Source organism: Budorcas taxicolor, chromosome 5, assembly GCF_023091745.1.
Source record: "Budorcas taxicolor isolate Tak-1 chromosome 5, Takin1.1, whole genome shotgun sequence".
NCBI classification, from domain to species: domain Eukaryota; kingdom Metazoa; phylum Chordata; class Mammalia; order Artiodactyla; family Bovidae; genus Budorcas; species Budorcas taxicolor.
Window position 1 is genome coordinate 153,433,768 of NC_068914.1, and position 22,360 is coordinate 153,456,127.

Consider the following 22,360-nt stretch of genomic DNA (forward strand, 5'->3'; position numbering starts at 1 on the left):
CGATTTACGGATGAGGCTCGTTTAGCCAAAAGGGCTGAGTCGGGACATTTCCTGGGGTTTGACTCCCTGAAGGAAGAGAGATAGCCCGACTGCTTCCCAGACACCTCTTGTTCTGATCCCAGGTCTGGAAACTTCCTCAGAGGCCTCAGAGCGGTGCCCTCACCCACAGCATGCATGTTTTGCCTAGGTCCGAGGCCCACCCCATGCCCAACGAATGCATTAGCTGCTCTTCTGACAAGCAGCCTGGCCCTGAAAGGCCTCATCATCCGGATTCTGACAGGCTGTCCCACCACTGTGCATGGAGTCTTAAAAGCAGCGAAGCAGGACAGCAGGCTTCCAGGCAATGTGTCTCCCCCTCACCAGGGCAAGGGGCCAGAGTGGACGAGATGAGCACAAGCCTAGCCAAGAGAGGTGGTGGACAGAGCGCCAGGGAGCGGGACGTGCAGCTGAGACAGAGGAGAAGAGGGGACTAGAGCTGCACCTAACTCAGGGCACAGCGGGCCCTGCGGCTCCTCTAGGCCCAGGGCATTACCCATCTGATGCCGCGCCCCAGGCCCACCATCCGGCCTGGCTTGGGTGACTGATTGCCTGTAAAATTGAGAGAGAATGATGGGGGGTGGGGGGCGGGGAGGAGGGGCTGTGGGGGAGAGAGGCAGAGCCAGAGGGACTAACTGTGGCTGCCCGCTCTGCCCTGTCCTGAGTTCAGGGTTGGCCAGGCTATCCTGTCTAAAGATGCTGGTGTCTGACTCCCCAAGAGTTTAAGAATAGTGCTGGCTTGTGAAGGATCGGTCCCTGGCTGCCTTGTTCAGGGAACCCCCACTCCTAAACAATCCAGGGTTCACCCACAGGAAGCCCAGAGAAGGTCTCTGCCTCCTTGGGGGCTGTCTCCATGGATACCGAGGATGCACAGGGGCAGATGCTAATTGCCTGGCCAGTAGGTCACTGAAGGGACTGGAAGAGGAGCACGGAGGCCCCGGGCCTGATGGAGATGCAGCAGCATGGTAGAAAGGCTCCTAGTAGAAGCCAGAGAACCCCCAACAGCTCTGAGCCCCCAAGAGCACTCCTCGCTGCCCGCCTGAGCTCCCAGGGCAGAGAGAGGTCAACAAAGCGCCCACCTTATAGGTGTCCAAGGAACCCTGTCAAGGAAACGGACCACAGGCCATTAGCCAGGGACCCCACCAGTCTCCGGACTCTATGTGTTGCTGGCTGTCCCCCAAGGCTGACAAATGCTGCCCATTGCCCCTTGCTTCCTTTAATAACCTCTTCCCTGGGCCCCAGGGTTTCTTTCTTTCTTTCAGGACTGCCTGACCCAGGGACCTGGGAACCAGGAGGAGAGGAGGGGGCATGGGAGGGGCCAGGCCTACCTAGGTTGTTTAAGCTGATCGGCGGGGGATGAGATCTTTCCATGGAGAAGGAGGGAGCTGCCGCGGAGCACTGCTCCGTCGAGAACCCTTGCGTGAGTGGGAAGCGGTAGTCGGCCCCCACAGTTCTCAGCAGAGTGAGGAGCGCCTTCCTGGTGACGACTTGTCATGTGTGGGGAGGGGGAGATGGCACAGGATCAGAAACTGACCAGATGCATATGAGAGGTCCGTTTTGCACCTGATCCCCTATCCCAGGCCACCTGGGGGGTCGGGGGTGCCCAAGAGCCCACCCCACCCTGACACAGTGTGCGGACTCTAATCTGTTATACTCAAAACAGCTTCTGGGGTCTCGAACTTGGAACATGGATGAGAAGGTTGGTGTTTGAGGAACCCCCTCTTTCCCTTCTACGCCAGTCAAGAAAGCAGGACTCCCACCTCCATGTTGAGCAATTCTCAAGGCTTTTTGAGCTCAACAGGGATGAACCAGCCAGTGGGTATCTACTCCCACCTACCGGACCGGATCACTGAAAACGCACATGCGCACGCATGCACGCTTGCTGGCACGCACTATGAGGTATCACCCACAGCAACCTCCACAGCTCCCCAGAACCTTCCAGAGGGCTCCAGGCGGCTGGTAAGGAGGATCTGCTCTTTCCAGCCCAGCAGCCAAGGCTCACCAAGTATGCACGCAGTGCAAACACCATGCCAGTGTGCAAGGAGGGCACACGTGTCATGCAGCACATGTCAGGGTGCAAGGGGGCACACATGACATGCACATGCCTGTGCACAAGCAGGGGTGGGGGGCAAACGTGCCATATAGCAATGCACCAGCCTGAGGCTGTTCTTACAAGTCATTCCATCAGTGAATTCTCCAAGAGTAGGGAAGAGTAGGCTCCCACTGCCTTCCCCACCCCCACCCCAAGTCTCGGCACCCTGAGGTGGTGGGGAAGTCACAGGGAAGAGGACACTGGTTCGGCAAGCCCCCGGGGGCCTCAGTCAGGGCCCCTGTCCTTGGGAACCGGGAAGCTTCCCCTCGGGGCCTCCCAGGTGCTCCCTGCAGGGAACAGTTGCGGGTGGGGGTGGACAGGATGCAGGCACCTGATGGCTAGGACCTCCCTCCTCCCTACACACCCCTCCATCCCCCAACTCTGGCCCCAGAGTGCAGAGCACGTACGTTTGCTGATCCTGGAGGCTATGAACGCAGGGGTTTCTCCAAAGTCGTTCGGGGTGTCCACCTCTGCACCAAACACGATGAGGGCCTTAATCATCTCTATGTTGTCTTTCTGTTGGGGATGGGGGGAGGGGGGGTGAAATCGGCAACAGCCCAGGGACTCGTGGAGAGAAAGGATCTCGGCCTCTTCACCCCACAACCCATCACCTCGGGGGGCCTCTCACCAAGATGGGAAGAGACACTGAAACCCTTCTGACCACCCGCAGTCAATCCCATATTGCAAAGTCTACAGTTGGAAGGCCAGTGCCCTGACAAATAGGCTTTATCCCCGTGGGTGAGAATCTAAGAACCCAGGTAGAAACTGGAATGACATCCCCCTCCTCCAGCCTGCCAGCTCCTTCTCAAAGGAAGCAATGCGTCTATGACCCCTGACCCCAGAGACATGGGGACACTGAAGGGTCAGCTGCTGATCGCTTGCAGGAATAGCAGGAAAGCGTGATCAAGGAAAGGCCCCCCACTGAGTCCAGGGGGGTGGGTTGAGTCAGGAAGAAACTGAGTACAAGTCTTCCCTGATGGCAGCCCCCTCCCCAGAGCACATGCAGTGAATGTCTGGAGGTGGGGCAGCGGGGCTAGCTGGGCACAGTTCCCAGGACACACCAACAGGCCGGCTGCCAGGAGACCTGAGCGCTGGGCTTACGTCTCTCTCTTGGGGTGGATTCCCTTGCCTAAAGCATGAAGAGATGTGTCTAGAATGCTGTTTTCCAAATGGCTGTTCACACCCCATTAGGAGGTATATGGGCACAGGTAAATGTGTGTTTCAACTATTAGTTATGTATTCCTTCTTTGGTTACCTTTTATTTGTGGCCCTGGTTCACCACTATCGGTTTGCTGCTGCTGCTAAGTCGCTTCCGTCGTGTCCGACTCTGTGAGACTCTAGACAGCAGCCCACCAGGCTCCTCCATCCCTGGGATTCTCCAGGCAAGAATACTGGAGTGGGTTGCCATTTCCTTCTCTAATAAGTATAGGTTTAAGTAAGTTTGAAAGCAAGCCAGGGCTTCTCTGGTAGCTCAGTGGTAAAGTGTCTGCCTACAACGTGGGAGACCCGGGTTCGATTCCTGGGTCGGGAAGATCCCCTGGAGAAGGAAATGGCAACCAGTATTCTTGCCTAGAAAATCCAATAGACCAAGGAGCCTGGTAGGCTACAGTCCACGGGATCGCAAAGAGTTGGACACGACTGAGGGACTTCACTTTCTTTCAAAGTGACTAAGCAGCAGCAGTAAAAGCAAGGCAACTTCAAGCAATGATTAAGTACATAACTGTAAAAGCGGTTCGTGGATCTGCCAGAAGCTGCACAGACGGAATGCAGGTGACGCAAGGATGGAAGCAGCGGCCTAGGTCAGCACTCCTCAAGGTAGGAACTGTGGACCCCCATGAACATGGAGACCCTTTAGAGGGTTCCAGAGCTTAGAACTATTTCATAGAAATATCAAGATGCTGTTTGACTTTACGCAGTGGCTGATTTTTATATAGTTGTTTGTTTTCTTTTTGGCTTAGCTGTGGCATGGGGGATCTTTCAGTGGTGACGAGCACACTCTTAGGCTTCCCAGGTGGCTCAGCTAAGAATCCATCTGCTAACGCAAGAGACGTGAGTTCAATCCCTAGACTGGAAGATCCCCCGGAGAAGGAAAAGGCAATCCACTCCAGTATTCTCCCCTGGGAAATCCCAAGGACAAAGGAGCCTGGTGGGCTACAGTCCACGGGGTCACAAAAGAGTCAGACACGATTTAGCAACTAAACAACAAGAACAGCATGCAGACTGTTATTCGCGTCATGTGGGATCTAGCTCCTGGGCCAGGGATCAAACCCCGGGCCCCCTGTATTGGGAACTCAGGCATCTTAGCCACTGGACCACCAGGGAAGTCCCACGGCTGACTTTTGTACCAATGGTGTAGAAACATCTAGGGATAAAACTCCTGGTGCCTTAAGCACGAAGCAAAGCAGTGCCCACAGACTAACTGTTGTCATGGTTTTCTTCTCTGCCACGTGCTCAAGTGAAAAGTGGATTCATTCATTAGAAAGCCAGCTTCGGGGGACTCCCTTGGTGGTCCAGTGGTTAAGACTCTGAACTCCCAATTCAGGGGACACAGGTTCAATCCCTGGTTAGGGAACTAAGATCCCACATGCTGCTAGGAATGGCCAAAAAATTTAAAAAAAAGAAGAAGCCAGTCCCTTGATGAGGCACTAAGAAATGTCACTCTTACTACACTCCTACACTGGCGTTTTCAGTGTCATAAAATGGAGGCTGTGCACACGGCGTGTCTGTGGCCTAACCGAGTATGACGGTTGTCTCGGGAAAATTCCCATGTGACTGACTGAGTCGTGAGCGGAACAAGCTGCTTGTTCTTCATGAAACACTGTTTTCACTTGAGAAACGACAGGCAGGCAAACTATGATTGTTCAGCTTTGGGTATCTAGGAGACATTTTCTCAAAATGAATGCAGTGTGCTGTCACTTCAAGAAAAACAGCTGGCAGTATTTTGTGCCAGTGATAAAACTCAAGCTTTCAAACAAAAACTGGAATTCTAGAAAACTGGTATACACCATGATGGGCTCCAGTGGTTTCCCCAAATTTAGTACTGTTCTGATGAAACCTTAGTGATATTTACAAATGTGGGGGGGTGTTGAGACTGTATGATGAATCGAGTCAACATTTGGAAGCTGGGCATACTCAGAGAACTAGTATTTTCCAAAGATGACACGGAATTGTGCATAGGTTAAAAGATCCATGCAAAGTGCAAGAGATGCCAATAGATTTGACTGTCACGAAGTGTGAAAAGTCTAAGGAGACGGCTTCAGAGTGTCCACTGCACTCAACTTGTCAGAAACTACCCCTTGTCAAGTTTTGGTGCAGACCGTGAATCTGAGCAAACTGGGAGATGGTGAAGGACAGGGAAGCCTGGTGTGCTGCAGTCCATGGGGTCTCAAAGAGTCAGACACAACTTAGCGATTGAACAACAACAAAGAATATCCACAATTATTTGGAAAGGTACAGTTAACCTATATTTTCCAACTATAAACACATCTATGTGAGGCCAGATTTTCTTCATATTTTTAACACATTCAACAACATACTGCAACAGAATAAATGCAGCAGAAGACAGGAAAATCCATGCCTTCTCTGAAGCCAGGCATTAAAAAGATTTACAAAAATATAAAACAATACCAACTGTTTTCTATTATTCTCTGTTTTGGAAAATAAAGTTGATTTTCCATAAATATGTTACTTACAATAGCATGGGCTTGGTAAATCATTCTTGATTTTTATTTTTTAATTTAAAAAATTACTTTTCTTTCTTTTCTTCTTTGGCTGTACCAGGTCTTAGCTGCGGCATGCGGGACCTTTGATCCTTGTTGCAGCATACAGAATCTTTAGTTGTGGCATGTGGGATCTAGTTCCTTGACCAAGGGTCCTGCTTTGGCAGCACAGTCTCAGCTACTGGACGGCCAGGGAAGTCCTAATCATCGTTATTTTTAAGTGAATTCATCAGTATCTTGAAAATCCCTCATTTGTAATCTTTAATATGGTCAATATGGATAGATCAAATTCAAATAAACAAAGTCTATGAGATTCTCAATAGTTTTTAAGAGTATAAAAGACCAAAAAGTTTGAGAACTGTTCAACTACATAATTCAAAGGGCCCATTCAGTGCTAAAAATGTTCACAGTTCTATTTATAGTTTCAGTCTTTTGGGCAACATCCCCTCTACAATTATGACCTTTGGTATAAAACAGGATGTCTTTGAATTTGTCCTAAATCTACTTCTTTTAGAGTCCCAGAGAGATTTCCTAGTTTATGACTCTAAGACAAGTTGAACAGAATTATGGGTACCTATGGTTTATGAATTACGGGTACAATCACACACACACACACACACACACACACACACGCACACACACACACATCTGTAACAAATAACACTCCCTCCCCTGCATTTAATATGTTCACGCTGTAGTTTTCTAACCTCACTGCAGGCGCTTTAAGGGCAGAAACTGTGCTCTATGATAAACCAACAAAGGTGACCAGTGCCTGCCATGGGCCACCAAGATGTGTAAGCAGGCCTGCCCTCCAGAAGCTTGGAGCCTTCCAGGAAAATAAGAGTAACATGCAGATGAAGTTTGCCCTGATGATGCCGGGATGAGGACGAACATCCTGGGCATGCTCACTCTGTGCCGGGTCTTACATGCGCTGCTTAGACATCCCCCATAGAGTCACAGGGTGTCTACCACTGAATCCACTCAACACCTCTGCCAGGCGGGTACCAACACCTCCATCCTCCAGATGAGGAAGTCAAGTCTGGCAGGGGTGATGTGAGTTGCCCAGGGCACAGTCAGGAGCCAGAGCTGTATTTTCCCCTCTCACTGTGTCCAGATGTCACATGGAGGCATGGGAATGAGAGGTGCCGGAGCGCAGAGGAAGCAGTTTCTATTCTGGACTCAGAGGGGGACCTGCCCTGGCCCGGGTGGTCACCTGACCCCTGCCTCATGGGCAGCCAACCTGGGGCTCACCGACATGGCCAAGTGCAGCGGGGTGTTGCCGTGCTCGCCTCGGGCGTCAGCGCTGGCCCCGTGGGTCAGCAGCACCATGACACAGTCGAAGCGGTTGCGCATGACGGCCACGTGCAGGGCTGTGTTCCCTGCGGAGCTGGTGCCATTCACGTCGCAACCCCGTTTCAGCAGCAGGCGGGCCATCTATGGAGACAAGAGTCCCAGCCCCGGTCAGCTGGGCGGCCGGAGCGGCTGTGGCCTGTGGCACCTGATGGCACCTGGGCACAGCCACATCCTCGGGCCTTGGGCCTCTGGAAAGCTCCAGCAGCCGGAAGAGCCCAGGTGGCAGGTAGCCCCAGACCTTGCCTTCCACACCCCTTGGGAACTAGGGGACAAAAAACTGAAGACATGGTGACTTGAAAGGGGCTTCTGGGTCCTTTCTTGGAGCTCACAGGACCCCATCCTTCCCTGCAACGGTTCCTCGGCACCCTGCCCCAGAACTGCCCCGCTCGCTATGACCCTGCCTGGGACCCTGCAGAGGTGTGACTCCCTCCCTCTGTGCCTTTGCAACACGCACCCCTGCTCATCGACAGTCCTGTGGGCCCTGGGCTCTGGAACCTGACAGACCTGAGCCCAAAGCTCAGCCTTCTTCCTTCATCCCCACAGTCTAAGCTGGGAAAGGCCACTGCACCCCTCTGCACCTCAGCTTCCTCTGCTGTGAAAATGGGGGTGTGAGTTCCCACCTCACAGAGTGAACAAAAGCCCTACAGGAGGGCCTGACTTGGTGTCTAGCTCCCGGCACGAAGGTGCCCACAGTGGCTGGCAGGTTCCTCCCTCCTGGCCCGTCGCATTCGCAAGCAGGCCATGACCTTTGAGGGCACCCAGTGCACTGCTGGGCTGTGCTTCCTGGAGATGAGAGACCAGAGGCCTCCATCCTCTCAGGGGGTCAAAGTCTGGCTCAGGGACAGGCCTCAGAGGAGATGCTCGGCCAGGCTCTCTGAAGAAGTTACAGGCACCACCATCACCGCCACCATCTACCATCTTTGATTTGCAAGGTACTTGACAATTTATGAAGAAATCTTCTCATGCACTGCTTTGCTGACTTCATGACAACTCCAAAGGTAGGCCACGGACCCCCAGTTCACACATGAGGAGACCACGGAGGGGATACTGCCACCATGCAAGGCCAGGATGTCACCTCTCCTTAGGCTTACCCGCCTGGCTGGCCCACTGCAAGATCAATCCCCTGAGTGTCATCCTCAGAGGCCTCTCAGGAACCCCTTCCTGTTGACAGCCAAGGAACCAAGGGCTCCAGGACCCTCAACCCTGCCCACCCAGCTCATCCTTAGACCCTGCCTACCTCTGCATTCTTGGCCCAGTGGAGGGGACTGGCTCCATAGCGGGGGTCTTTGCTGTGAATCTGGCTGCTGTCCATGCTGACAATCATTTCAGCACACCTGGGGAGAGAGAAGCCATGTGGGAATAAGAAGGCTGGCGGGGGCAACCTGATGTTGAAAGAGGTCATGACTTCATCAACTGGTGAGGGAAAGCTCCTGCAAACAGAGTTGCAACAAAACCAACCAGCATGCATGTCGTGGCATTTCAATGGTATCCTGAGTCCCTCAAGGCACATCTCAGGCCCCCTCCTCCAGGAAGCCTTCCTTGATGACTTCAGTCAGCAATGATCTCTCTCACTGGTGCTGGCTGCAGTGTTAGACAGGCTTGAGGTTAAGCCCCAGCTTCCTGCTGGTGACCTCTGGAAAGTGGCCCAGCCTGTCTGCAACATGGGAACGGTCCTAACAGGATGGGATGAGGAATAAAGGAGGATAAAAGGGTAAAAGATATTCCAGCACCTGGGCCTGGGCCTGGCACACGGCCGCTCTCCATCCTCCCCCCGCCTCCCTGGTGTTTCAAGCAGGGACTGCACCCTGTAGGAGGTGGTAGGCAGGTGGTTAAGAGTACAGCTTTCCACTCCTAGACTCATCGGCAGAAGAACTGAAAACAGAGGCTTCAGTAGACATATGCCACTGCTGACCGCAGCACTATTCCCAATGGCCAAAAGGTGGAAACAGCCCAAGTCCCCATGGACAGACGAATGGCTAAGCAGAATGTGGGACAGATTAATACTATGGAGGACTACTCTGCCTGAAAAAGGAGGGGCGTTTTGATACCTGTGATGACACTAATGAAGCTTGAAAACGTTAGGCAAAGTGAAACTGGAGCTTCACAGACCCAGCTCTATACGAAGCTCAGCTGAGTTGACACCAACAGCAGAGGGGCCTCCAGATTAGCGTTGGGATGGAATCAGTCCCACTAACCCTAACACTTGTGATCCTCAGAGTGCAACTGCTGGGGCTGCCATGTGGCAGAGGGATGTGCCTCCTGGGGGTCCTAGAGGCATGTGGCTGTGTACAAGGCACACTGAGGGATGAGACAACTGGTTGTCTTATGTGCAACGGTCCACGCGGGAGGCTTGGGATGTAGCTGCGGGTGTCGGAGGAGGAAGCAACCTGGACAGTATCTTGGAAGTAACCTAGAACAAGCAGGTTCCTGGGGCCAGTAGGGTGGCTAAAGTCAAGCTGGAGCGGGGCTGCCATGCCAGCCCTTGGGTATGGGAGAGCAGCACCCGTCACATGTGCCCATTTGGATCAGCAACTTGGTAACCTGGTGACTAAGGGGAGGGTGTTAGGGTTGTTTCCAACCATCTGGTCAGCTCTTTCTGAAAGTACTAGTTTGTCTTGGCTGTGCAAGTTGAGAATCAAGGAAAGGAGGGTTTGCTAAGCTTGGACCAGACCTTCAAGGGGACAGCAAGGCCCTTCAGAGGCCAGCAAGGTGGGTGCAAACCCCAGAGGAAGGAAGACTCTGAAGGAGAATGAGAGTGCCTGCCTTCCACCCGAGGGCGGGCCTCTCCCTGTTCTTTCTCAATGCTTATCTAGCACTGAGGCACACACACACACACACACACACACACACACACACACACACAGACACAGACACAGACACACACACACACACAGACACACACACACACCAACCATGGAGAATTTTCTTGAGACAGGGCTCTCTAGGGCTGGGGAGAAAGGAACGAATGAATGGTCTAGGGATTCCACTGGCAGCTAAGACTCCATGTGTCCAGTGCAAGGGGTGCAGGTTCAATCCCTGGTCGGGGAACTAAGGTCCTACAAGCCACACAGCACAATCATAAATAAATAAAACAGCTAAATTCTTTTAAAAAAAAAAAAAAAAAAGAGTGGTCCAGAGCTACTCAAGACAAGGGCCTGGCACCTGCATCTCAGCCATGCGACCAGCCAGGAAGGAAGGACGCATGAGGCGGACGAGATCTGGGGCCACTATGCCAAACGTTCCTAGGCTTCCAGCTGGGAGCAGAAGCCGTAGAGCCCTGTAGCCGTGAAGGCGCTGTTCAGATCAGACTGAAGGGCTTGGATGGAAAAGGATCTATCCACCCTCCTTCAGGGGAGGGGGTCCTCCTGCACTGGGGCATCACCTGGAGAGCAGGAAAGGAGAACCCCCTGAAAAGTTTAAGATTGTTTTTCTCCAGTTTGGTAGAGGGAGGTACCTGTTCAGAAATTCAGGTGCATCACTGAACAACTGTGGAAGTCCTATTCCTGCATGGTGGAGCTGGTGGACTGAGATTCACACACCCCCACCACTCCCCATTTATCAGATAGTCATACTTTCTTTGTGCCAGGGCAGCCCTTGGCACACGGCTCTGACACACATCTAAGGAGAGGGGGTCGCTGCTCGCCTGGGTGGGAGAACTGGCCGTGCAGACAAGAGGCCCAGTGGACCGTGCAGGGCAGGGCAGGGTCTTACCCTTTTTGGGAGAACTTCATGGCCGTGTGGATAGGGTAGCCGCCGGGTCCCATGATGTTGCAGCGAGCGTTGCACAACAGCAGCACACGGACCATCTCCTGCTTCCCCAGCTGGCAGGCCAGGTGCAGCGGGGTCAGCCCCTGGTTGTTCACCTGGTTCAGGCCACCAGACGCATTCTTCCCTAGGAGCTGACAGCAAGACCGTGGGGTGGGCAGGAGAGTCAAACACAGCGAGGCCCTCAACCCGTCCCTCCCCTAACACCCACCACCGTGGCTGTCCCTCTCTGGGGCTTCAGGGGAAGGGAAGAACCCTGTGAGACTCGGTGAGAACCCAGCCAAGAACTTTAAGAGAAGCAACAGAGAAAGGAGGCTCCAGGGGCAGGAAGAAGCTGGCTGTGCCGGTGCTGGCTGAGGCGCTGGTCTGGCCCGACTGTGGCGTGCATGAAAGTTTTCTCAATCAGGAAACTTAAAAGCAGGCTGTATCTGGATGGGCACTGGGGGTCTGGGTGGGAGTAAAAGACTTGCTTTTCACTGCATATCCTTCTATCCTGCCTGAATATCGTTTTGCTCTGTGTAGGTATGATTTCTTTAAAAGAAAACAAAACAAGATAGCAGTATTCGTAAGACAACTGCAAGACTTTTATTTCCTTGGTTGTGGATGAAAGTTGTCTGCCTGAGGTTAATTATGACCCCTGTGGACCCTTGTGATTGGCTGGGTCTGAGAACAGGCTGGGGACCCAGCAGGGAAGCTGAGGTGCTGGCATCCAGGCCTGACTCAAGGGCAGTTCTGCCGCTCACAGCTCTGTGGTCCTCCCTGGGCACATTTCTTAACTTCACTGAACCTCGGTCTCCTTGGTGAGGAGAGGACAAGAGCCCCCATCCACAGAGAATTAACTAGAACACATATAATACTGAGTACAGGGCCAGATACAAGGCCAGCGATGAAGGACGGGTACTGATAAGAGTGTGTCCCACCCTCTGCTTGGAGCCAGGCTCCATGTGGCACTGTGCTGGGCCCACAGTGGGGTCTCTAAGGGTGAAGTTCAACAGTGGGTGCAGAATTCCCTTCCCTCTGAGCACTAATCATAAGACAGGAATCCACATTTTCTGGAATAATGTGGTTCCATTCTAATGCCAAGGGCAGAGAGAAGGATATAACTTTGGAAGAATCTTCTAATTCTGGGCAATAAAACACAGCCCAGTAGTCTGTCTCTTCTCTCTGATATAGCAGGTAGCTTTTTCGTCACTTGATCTACTTGCCCACAACTTTTATTTTTTATTTTTCTGCCCAGCTAATCAAAACTTTAACAGAAGGAGTCTCTCTGGCACAAATGCCGACAGCAGCCTGAAGGAGTTTTATTTGCTTGAGTTCCTGTAAAAAGCTAAGCCCCAGGTCCTGCTGGAGCATAGGCACCTCGAGGCAGGAGCTGAAATGCATTCACCCAGCCCAGGAGTCAGGGCTATGGCGGGTGTTTGGGATAAACTGATGGGCGGGTCTGGACTTCGAGATCAGTTTGCTGGGCTGGAGGACTTTCCCTGGGTCATTGGACCAAAGGGGCCAAGAATGTGTCTCCGTGACAAGCCTGTAGAGGAAAGGTAGGGTGTGGGGTAGACCCACCACCGAGGAGCTCAGGCCTCAAGGATCAAGGTGGGAGCAGTGACACCTGAGCCCAGGGTCCCAAAGACAGCCGTGGGCCCCGTAAGGTGGCCAGCACCAGTCGCCCTGTCCCCACGCCTGCTCACCTGCAGCACTTGGGAATTGTCACTCTGGACCGCGTAGTGGAACGCGGTCTCTCCGCTGTTGTCGGTGGCGTCCATGTTGGCGCGGCAGTGCTGCACAAGCTCCGCCAGGACCTCGGTGTCGCCCTTGCGGCAGGCCAGGTGCAGGGGCGTGCAGCCCTCCTCATTCTCCTTGTTATTTGCGCAGCTGCAGGGGAGGGAGGGCTGGGGCATGAGGGGTGTGGCGCCACGTGGGTGGGGTGCTGAGGAAGCCAAGGGCACGCTCAAAGGAGGTGGGCAAGGAGTCCAAGAGCATGCATGCCCTGCTCGAGCTGTCTGGTTCAAACCCAGGGCTGAGTCACTGAGCTATTGTATCAGATGTCATTTTCTCCTCCATTTTTAGTTCCGTGTGCACACCTGTATGAGGGATGTGCCCGAAGGCCACCTCAGCCTGAAGTGAGCAGTGGCGTGGCGTAGAAAGAATCGCAGAAGGCAGAAATCTCACCAACCTTGGGCAATTCACTTAAGCTTTTTCTAGGCATCAAAAACCTTATCTACAAAACTATAAAATATAAAACCTGCCAGACCTGCCGTAGGAAACGGATAGAACTATTGTGAGATGAAACACCATGATGTCCGGGAACAGGCTGGTTAAGCTGTAAAGGACAGTGAAGGGTTTTGAGCTTTGGGGCTGGGAGCGGAAGCAAGCTGTCTGAGGCGGAAAACTGGAGGCATGGCCACCTCAGGGCAGGATGGTGAGCTGGAGTCCGCTGGCCGGCACGGGGCCCTCACCAGGGCTACCCACTGACATGTGCTGGCCGAATGGAGGTATGAATGAAAGTGTTGCAGCTTTAGAAGGGCAACCAGGCCTCTGGAAGGAGACACCAAGGAACTGGAGCCTCATCAGCTGAGTGACCTTACAAGACACATAACCTCTCACTGGAGTGACACTACCTCATGGGCATGTCGAGAGGATTCAAGTTCATGGGGTGTCGAAAACAGCAACCAGGGACCTGGCACCTGGTAGCCACTCCAGAAACATTACAGTGCTCTCTCTGACTTCAGTCAGCATTCCTCCGCTCCAACCCAGAGGCAGTGCTGCCCCCTTTTAAGTCAAACGTTCTGGGCCACCTCTGATGCTATGGAGGGGAACTGAGGCAGGACTCAGAACTCCCCATCCCCACTCCCAGTGTCTCCAGGGTCCTGCCTTCCCGCCCGACCTGGTCAGGTCCCCCGCCCACCTGATGATGCGGCTGTGATGGAAGCACTCCCGGATGCCCAACTCCACGGCCAGGTGGGCCACCGACCAGCTGGGGTGGCTGCGGATGAGGTCGGTCAGCTGCTGCAGGACCTCAGCTTGCAGGATGTGGGTGGAGCTCTCGTAGAAGGGTGGCAGCTGGGAAGAATACTGCTGGAAGTTCACCAGGGCGTCAGCCTCTATCTCCAGCTGGAAGAGTCTGAGGAGCCAGGGCAGAGGAGGAAGACATGAAAATGAGCCAGGAGAGGCCCTCAGCCCATGCCCTTGGTGGAATCCGAGGACTTGCGTCCCCTCCAACAGGCCCCTGCCTGCTTCCAGGTGTGGACTGACCTGCTCCAGCTGGACTCTCCTTCCTCCCACACACACCCTTACATGGAGGTGGTGCTTCTTTTTTATCTGCAAAGATTTCCTGTCTTTTCTTTCTTTTTTTAAAAAATAACATCACATATATTTCCACAAGCACTGCTGCATATCCACGGCCCAGCATGTAATCAAAACTCACCAGGCACATGAGGAGATAAGAAAATATGAAAGAAAACCAACAGCAACAATATACAACAGAAACAGATCTATAAATAGGGGTGGGGTGGGGCTGCAAACCCTGAAGCTATCTGACAGAGACAAAATAACTGTGATAATATTCAAGAGGGCAAAACAGACAATTTCGGCAAATCACCTTAAACTATTAAAAACGAGAACCAACCAAGTGGAAACTGAAGAACTGACAAATACAATAGCCAAAATTAAGAGCCCAGTGGCTAGGCAGAAGAGCAGATTGGACAATGCTGAAGAGAGAATTAGTGAAAAGGAAGATAGGTCAGAAGAGAGTAAACAGAATAAAGCATGGAAAGATAAATCTTGGAAAATACAGGAAAATAGATAAAAGACATAGAAACCCCATGGCCAGAGGAGCCTGGCAGGCTACAGTCTGTGGGCTCACAAAGTCAGACATGACTGAGCGACTAAGCACAGAGGAAAGATAATGAAAAGGTCTAGCACACAGATGGATGGAGCCACAAAAATGGGATAGAAAGAGAATTACATAAGACCTTTCTGGTGGGACGGCAGATAAGAATCTGCCTGTCAATGCAGGGGACATGGGCCCAATCCCTGGTCGGAGAGGATTCTTCATGCTGCGGAGCACCTAAGCCTATGTGCCACAATTACCGAGCCTGCGCTCTGGAGCCCGTGAGCTGCAACTGCTGAGCCTCTGTGCCGCGACTTCTGGAGCCCATGCACTAGAACCTGTGCCTCACAAGAGAAGCCGCCACAGTGAGAAGCCCACTCGCCACAACCAGACAGTGGCAGCCGCCCTCTGCAATGAGAGAGACCCAGTGCAACCAAAACCAAAACTAGTCAACCAACTTTTCAAAAAAGAAAGAGAACTGTACAGAAACCACACTTAAAGAGTTAATGGCTATGAACTTTCCAAGACTGATGGAAAGCATTATTCCACCAATTTAAAATATCCTATATATATATAGGATATAAAATATCCTATATCCTAAATTACTAATCTACCCCCCTCACCAAATCCACACTCACACTCCACCCACTAAGCCACTGAGCAGTGTCTTTATTCTTTAATCTTCCCTGGTAGCTCAGATGGTAAAGGCTCTGCCAGCAATGCAGGAGACCCAACTTTGATCCCTGGGTCAGGAAGATCCCCTGGAGAAGGGAATGGCTACCCACACCAGTATTCTTGCCTGGAGAATTCCATGGACAGAGGAGCCTGGTGCGCTACAGCCCATGGGACTGCAAAAAGTCAGACACAACTGAGCAACTTTCTTTCACTTTTTACCCTTTAAATTGGCTTTGTAACTGCTTTACAAAGACAGTATGATGGGAGTTATGCTACCCTAGTTTCTAGACCAAGGCTTTCAGAGACTGGAAGCCTCTATCTCTTTTTTCTTGGTACTCAATCATCACACTGCAGGGAAGCTGAAGCACCTATGGGGATGACTCTGCCCTGGAACCTTAACCCTGAATGAACTCCCAGTCAACAGCCAGCACCAACTTGCCAGTTGTCACTCATCTTAGAACTGGATCATGCAGTCAAGTCACCCCATATAATACCATGTATTGAGTTGGCCAAAAAGTTCATTTGAGTTCAAACGTACTTTTTGGCCAACCCAATAGAATCAAACTGAGACTTTCCCACTAAGGTGTGCTCAACTCACAGATTTGTGGGCTAAATAACAATGGCACCCCACTCCAGTACTCTTGCCTGGAAAATCCCATGGGCGGAGGAACCTGGTAGGCTGCAGTCCATGGGGTCGTGAAGAGTCGGACACGACTGAGCGACTGAACTGGACTGAACTGAACTGAAGACCCCTTTATTGTTCTGGAAGATGTCAAAGTACCAATTATAGTTCTGTAAGGTCAAGGATCATCGAAAAAGCAAGAGAGTTCCAAAAACACATCTATTTCTGCTTTATTGACTATGCCAAAGCCTTTGGCTATGTGGATCACAATAAACTGTGGAAAATTATGAAACAGATGGGAATACCAGACCACCTGACCTGCCTCTTGAGAAATCTGTATGCAGGTTAGGAAGCAACAGTTAGAACTGGACATGGAACAACAGACTGCCAAATAGGAAAAGGAATACATCAAAGCTGTATATTGTCACCATGCTTATTTAACGTATATGCAGAGTATATCATGAGAAATGCTGGGCTGGATAAAGCACAACCTGGACTCAAGACTGCTGGGAGAAATATCAGTAACCTCAGATATACAGATGACACTACCCTTATGGCAGAAAGTGAAGAGGAGCTAAAAAGCCTCTTGATGAAAGTGAAAGAGGAGAGTGAAAAAGTTGGCTTAAAGCTCAACATTGAGAAAACTAAGATCATGGCATCCGGTTCCATTACTTCATGGCAAATAGATGGAGAAACAGTGGAAACAGGGGCAGACTTTATTTTTGGGGGCTCCAAAATCACTGCAGATGGTGACTGCAGCCATGAAATCAAAAGACGCTTACTCCTTGGAAGAAAAGTTTTGACCAACCTAGATAGCATATTAAAAAACAGAGACATTACTTTGCCAACAAAGGTCCATCTAGTCAAGGCTATGGTTTTTCCAGTAGTCATGTATGGATGTGAGAGTTGGGCTATAAAGAAAGCTGAGTGCAGGAGAATTGATGCTTTTGAACTGTGGTGTTAGAGAAGACTCTTGAGAGTCCCTCAGACTGCAAGGAGATCCAACCAGTCCATCCTAAAGGAAATCAGTCCTGAATGTTCTTTGGAAGGACTGATGTTAAAGCTGAAGCTCCAATACTTTGGCCATCTGATGCGAAGAGCTGACTCATTTCAAAAGACACTGATGCTGGGAAAGGTTGAAGGTGAGAGGAGAAGGGGATGACAAAGGATGGGATGGTTGGATGGCATCACCAACTCAAAGGACATGAGTCTGAGTAAACTCCGGGAGTTGGTGATGGACAGGGAGGCCTGGCATGCTGCAGTCCATGGGGTCGCAAAGAGTCGGATACGACTGAGCAACTGAAGTGAACTGAACTGAAGGTCAAGGATGTATGTTACAATCTATAGGGTTCTATCAAGATTTGTGAAGGGTTTCAGATTTTACCCTAGTTGCAAACTAACAAGTGAGTCTAACACAGTTTCATGGATGCTGGCAGAAGGCTCAAGATTCCTGGATCAAAGACAAAGGACAACTTATTATTCACAGCAATAGCATTTGTGCCAGAGGATCAGCATTTGTGCCAATTCTCTGGGATCCATTTCCCAGAGGGTGACATGAAGAAGGTCAGGTGACACCTGCTCATGTTGCCTTAGAAGAGAGAAGAAACCCTGAGTGCAGGGAACTTGAATCTGTTAAAAATCATCAATGAGAACATCTGTCTAAGCTTTGCTCTGGAGGAAAATATCTTGATTACACAGTAGAGTAAGCAAACCTACACTTTGCTCTAGAAAAAGACCCTGCCTCTATCTTCCATGGCTGTTCACAAGACAAACATCCTTGTGAAGACAGTGTGGAACAAAGGCAGTCAGAGGCTCTGCTTGTAAGATGTACAGAAACACAAAAGGCCCATGGAGAACTACCTCCCAAAAGATATCATTAAAAGATAATAATAGAGTATAGATTTCCAAGCTAATAGAGATGGGTAAAATGGAATAAGAAGAAGAAAACATTCAATCATGAATTGCAAAAGCACTACGCTAAGTGAAAAAAGGCAGATTCACAAGACTACAGGCTGTATGATTAAAATGAAAGCTCTCAGAAAGTGGGAATAAAAAGGAACATTCACAATGCAACAGAACAACACACGGAACCAACAGAGGTGTGTATCTGGGTATTACTTTTGAATCCTCCAACTTTACTAAATTCATAGATTAGCTCTAGTAATTTTTCTAGGGTGTGTATCTGGAATCATGCTCATCCTCTTGCTCAGTCGCTAAGACACATCTGACTCTTACAACCCCGTGGACTGTAGCCCACCAGGTTCCTCTGTCCATGGGATTTCCCAGACAAGAATACTAGAGTGGGTGGCCATTTCCTTCTTCAGGGAATCTTCCTGACGCAAGAATCGAACTCACATCTCCTGCGTGTCCCGCATTGGTAGGCGGATACTTTACCACTTAATCCACACAAGTGGTAAAGAATCCACACAATCTTGAAATACAGACATACAAAATACCCCTGCCAAAACGCTGTAAGGAAAAGAACTTTATGTTTTAAATGCTCAAGACAACTGAGCAGGTAGTTGCCCAGAGACGACTGCCAAATGGTCAATCAACATATCGAAGGGGCTCAACTGCATATGCATCAAGAAAAGGCAAATTAAAACCACAGTTACGTACTACTACAGATCCAATGGATCAGAGGACGTGACGTAACAGGAAATCTCACTTGCTGCTGGTAGAACATGAGATGAGCATTACTCATGGACGTTAAGAATATGTACTGCGTCGACCCAGCAATTCCAGTCCTGGATAGATGCCCAGCAGAAATACAGGCATGTATGCACCAAAACCAGAGACAACCCAAATATCTGCTAATACCAGCAAATGCATAAAGTTAGGCTGTAGTTACACAATGGGATTCCACGGCACTGAGAAGGACTGACACAGCAATGTGCAAAACGCAGACCTCCAGGCAAATGCTGGTCAAAGGAGCCAGACTCAAAAGCAGTTATAAAAGTCAGATTAATGATTATCTTGGAAGGGTGGGGAAGAGGGGCTTCCGGGGTGCTGCAATGTTCTCCTTCTTGACAAGGGTGGTGTGACTCGTCACAAATACCTCAGTAACCATCACTCCTGGGTATATATCCAAAGAAAATGGAAGCACTAATTCAAGAAGATACATGTGCACCAAGGCTCGTGGCAGCATTATTTACAATTGCCAAGTTACAGAAGAAACCTACATGCGCACCGACAGATGGACAATGGAATACGACTCAGCCATAAAAAAGGATGAAATTCTGCCGTTTGCAACAAGGGTGGAGCTATAAAGTATTATGCTTAGTGATATAAGTCAGAGAAAGACAAACATAAGACGTTATCACTTATCTAAGGAATCTAAGACATAAAACAAACGAATGTATGTATCAAAACAGAAACAGATTTACGGATGCCGAGAACAAACTATTGGTTACCACTGGGGAGCATGCAGAGAGGAGGGGCAAAATAGGGGAAGGGGATTAAGGGATACAGAAAACTACATTTAGGGACCTCCACCGTGGTCCAGCGGTTAAGAATTTCTCTTGCATTGCAGTGGACACAGGTTTCATCCCTGGTCGGGGAAATAAGATCCCGCATGCCATGGGGCAACTAAGCCCCCATGCCAGAACTAAGACCTAGTGTGGCTAAATAAATAAATATTTAAAAAATAATTATGTATAAAATAGATGGCAACAAGGATATATTATACAGCACAGGGAAATAAAGTCACTGTTTTTTAATAACTTTAAATGGATTATATATAGTCTATAAATATACTGAACCACTATGTCATAAACCTGAAACTGTAAATCAACTAGACTTTAAAAAAAAAAAAACCAGAACATAAAAAAACAAAGAGAACAAACAGGAGGAGAGGAAATGATGGTGAAATATGTCAGAGGAAAACTGCCTGAATGCGGGCTGTGCCTGAGGGGGAACGTGGAGTTAAGGAGATTTTTTTTTTTTAAAGCTTATTTGTACAGTGATAGGAAATATCTAGTAAAGAGGGGGGAGTTATGTGGGAGAGAGAGGAAAGAACTGGTGAACTGATGTCCTGACGCGGAGAGGGGATGACCTGGAGGTGGGAAGGGGCTCGGTCAGACGCACGGCTAGTGAGTCTCGAGTCACGACGGGGAAGGGTCCGGATGCGGGTACAGGTTGGAGTCAGTAGGGTGGAGGGAGCTCTTTTTCTCTTCCCCTGGTTTCTGCTTTCTCAGTGAGACAGAAGCCAGGTCATCAGACCACGGAGAGGAGGGACTGGAGGTGGAGGAGGGAGGACCAGATGCGCCTTCCAAGAGAACCAGAGAGTTTCTTTATTAATTTGGAGGCACTAGGTCTTAGTCATGGCATGGGGGCTTGGTTATCTCATGGCATCCCGATCAGGGATGGAACCGGTGTCCTCTGCATTGCAAGGCAGATTCTTAACCACTGGACCACTAGGAAAGTCCCTACATGTAGGCTTGCCAAACGCACAGGCTCACATCCAGCCCATCCACCCTGAGAGCTCAAAGTGAGAGCGGTCAGTGTGGAGGGGTGTTCCGCCAGCCACGGTGGAGAACTGGAATTAACTTATGTTGGGGTTTTGCCAAGTAAACGTGATGAACGGAGAGGACAACAGGAAAGCAGAGTGTATGCAAGTGTGTAAAGACAATGTGCTGCGGGGCTTACTCTAGGCAAGGAGTGAAATTTGGAAAGCTCAGCAGTGGCCACAGGACTGGAAAAGGTCAGTTTTCATTCCAATCCCAAAGAAAGGCAGTGCCAAAGAATGCTCAAACTACCGCACAGTTGCACTCATCTCACACACTAGTAAAGTAATGCTCAAAATTCTCCAAGCCAGGCTTCAACAGTACGGGAACCGTGAACTTCCAGATGTTCAAGCTGGTTTTAGAAAAGGCAGAGGAACCAGAGATCCAATTGCCAACATCCACTGGATCATCGAAAAAGCAAGAAAGTTCCAGAAAAAGATCTACTTCTGCTTTATTGACTATACCAAAGCCTTTAACTCTGTGGACCACAACAAACTCTGGAAAATTCTGAAAGTGATGGGACTACCAGACCACCTGACCTGCCTCTTGAGAAACCTGTATGCAGGTCAGGAAGCAACAGTTCGAACTAGACATGGAACAACAGACTAGTTCCAACTTGGGAAAAGAGTACGTCAAGGCCGTATATTGTCACCCTGCTTATTTAACTTATATTCAGAGTATGTCATGAGAAACGCTGGGCTGCATGAAACACAAACTGGAGTCAAGACTGCCAGAAGAAATATCAATAACTTCAGATATGCAGATGACACGAACCTTATAGCAGAAAGCAAAGAAGAACTAAACAGCCTCCTGATGAAAGTGAAAGAGGAAAGTGAAAAAGTTGGCTTAAAATTCAACATTCAGAAAACTAGGATCATGGCATCCAGTCCCACCGTTTCATGGCAAATAGAAGGGGAAACAGTGACAGACTTTATTTTTTGGGGCTCCAAAATCACTGCAGATAGTGACTTCAGCCATGAAATTAAAAGATGCTTGCTCCTTGGAAGAAAAGTTATGACAAACCTCTACAGCATATTAAAAAGCAGAGACATTACTTTGCCAATAAAGGTCCATCTAGTCAAGGCTATGGTTTTTCCAGTAGTCATGTATGGATGTGAGAGTTGGACCATAAAGAAAGCTGAGCGCCGAAGAATTTATGCTTTTGAACTGTGGTGCTGGAGAAGACTCTTGAGAGTCCCTTGGACTGCAAGGAGATCAGTCCTGGGTGTTCATTGGAAGGACTGATGTTGAAGCTGAAACTCCAATACTTTGGCCAGTTGATGTGAAGAACTGACTCCATTTGAAAAGATCCTGATGCTGGAAAAGATTGAGGGCAGGAGGAGACAGGGATGACAGAGGATGGTATGACAAAGGATGACAGGTTGGATGGCATCACTGACTCAATGGACATGAGTTTGAGTAAACTCGAGGAGTTGGGGATGGGACAGGGAGGCCTGGTGTGCTGCAGTCCATGGGGTTGCAAAGAGTCAGACACGACTGAGCGACTGAACTGAACTGAAATGAAGGAGTGAAATTCATAATAGGCGTGGGGACGGTAAAAAGGCGGCAGGGTCATTGCCTCATCTGCAAGGGGACACCAGGCATTCAGAATACCAGAGGGAAGGAGCAGATAAGTAGGAGGCAGAGATCGGAAAGTGGGATGTTTGGCGTTTGTATCTATGGAAGAGCTGCTGTTACTGGTGATGACTGGGCTCAGGCAACGGCTGTGCGGTCAGGCATCACGAGCCCTGGGTGTTAGGCGTG

At 50.1% G+C, this 22,360-nt stretch overlaps 1 protein-coding gene and 1 non-coding gene across 6 annotated transcripts in view; one reads left to right on the top strand and one right to left on the bottom strand.

The window, feature by feature from the left end:
- PLA2G6 (phospholipase A2 group VI) overlaps positions 1 to 22,360 on the bottom strand; it is a 56,611-nt gene that overhangs the window by 18,460 nt on the left and 15,791 nt on the right. For 4 of the 5 annotated variants that reach the window (XM_052639436.1, XM_052639435.1, XM_052639437.1 and 1 more), the window contains 7 exons: positions 13,871 to 14,086; positions 12,654 to 12,837; positions 10,912 to 11,099; positions 8,438 to 8,534; positions 7,099 to 7,281; positions 2,536 to 2,644; positions 1,365 to 1,523 (listed from right to left, as the gene is read on the bottom strand). In XM_052639436.1, the coding sequence (XP_052495396.1) occupies positions 1,365 to 1,523; positions 2,536 to 2,644; positions 7,099 to 7,281; positions 8,438 to 8,534; positions 10,912 to 11,099; positions 12,654 to 12,837; positions 13,871 to 14,086 (1,136 nt within the window). The remainder of the gene's footprint in view (positions 1 to 1,364; positions 1,524 to 2,535; positions 2,645 to 7,098; positions 7,282 to 8,437; positions 8,535 to 10,911; positions 11,100 to 12,653; positions 12,838 to 13,870; positions 14,087 to 22,360) is intronic. The other variant, XM_052639438.1, reaches the window with a different exon arrangement.
- On the top strand, positions 4,627 to 4,700 carry TRNAG-CCC (transfer RNA glycine (anticodon CCC)). Its single transcript has one exon. It is a non-coding gene; the product is annotated as a tRNA-Gly (tRNA).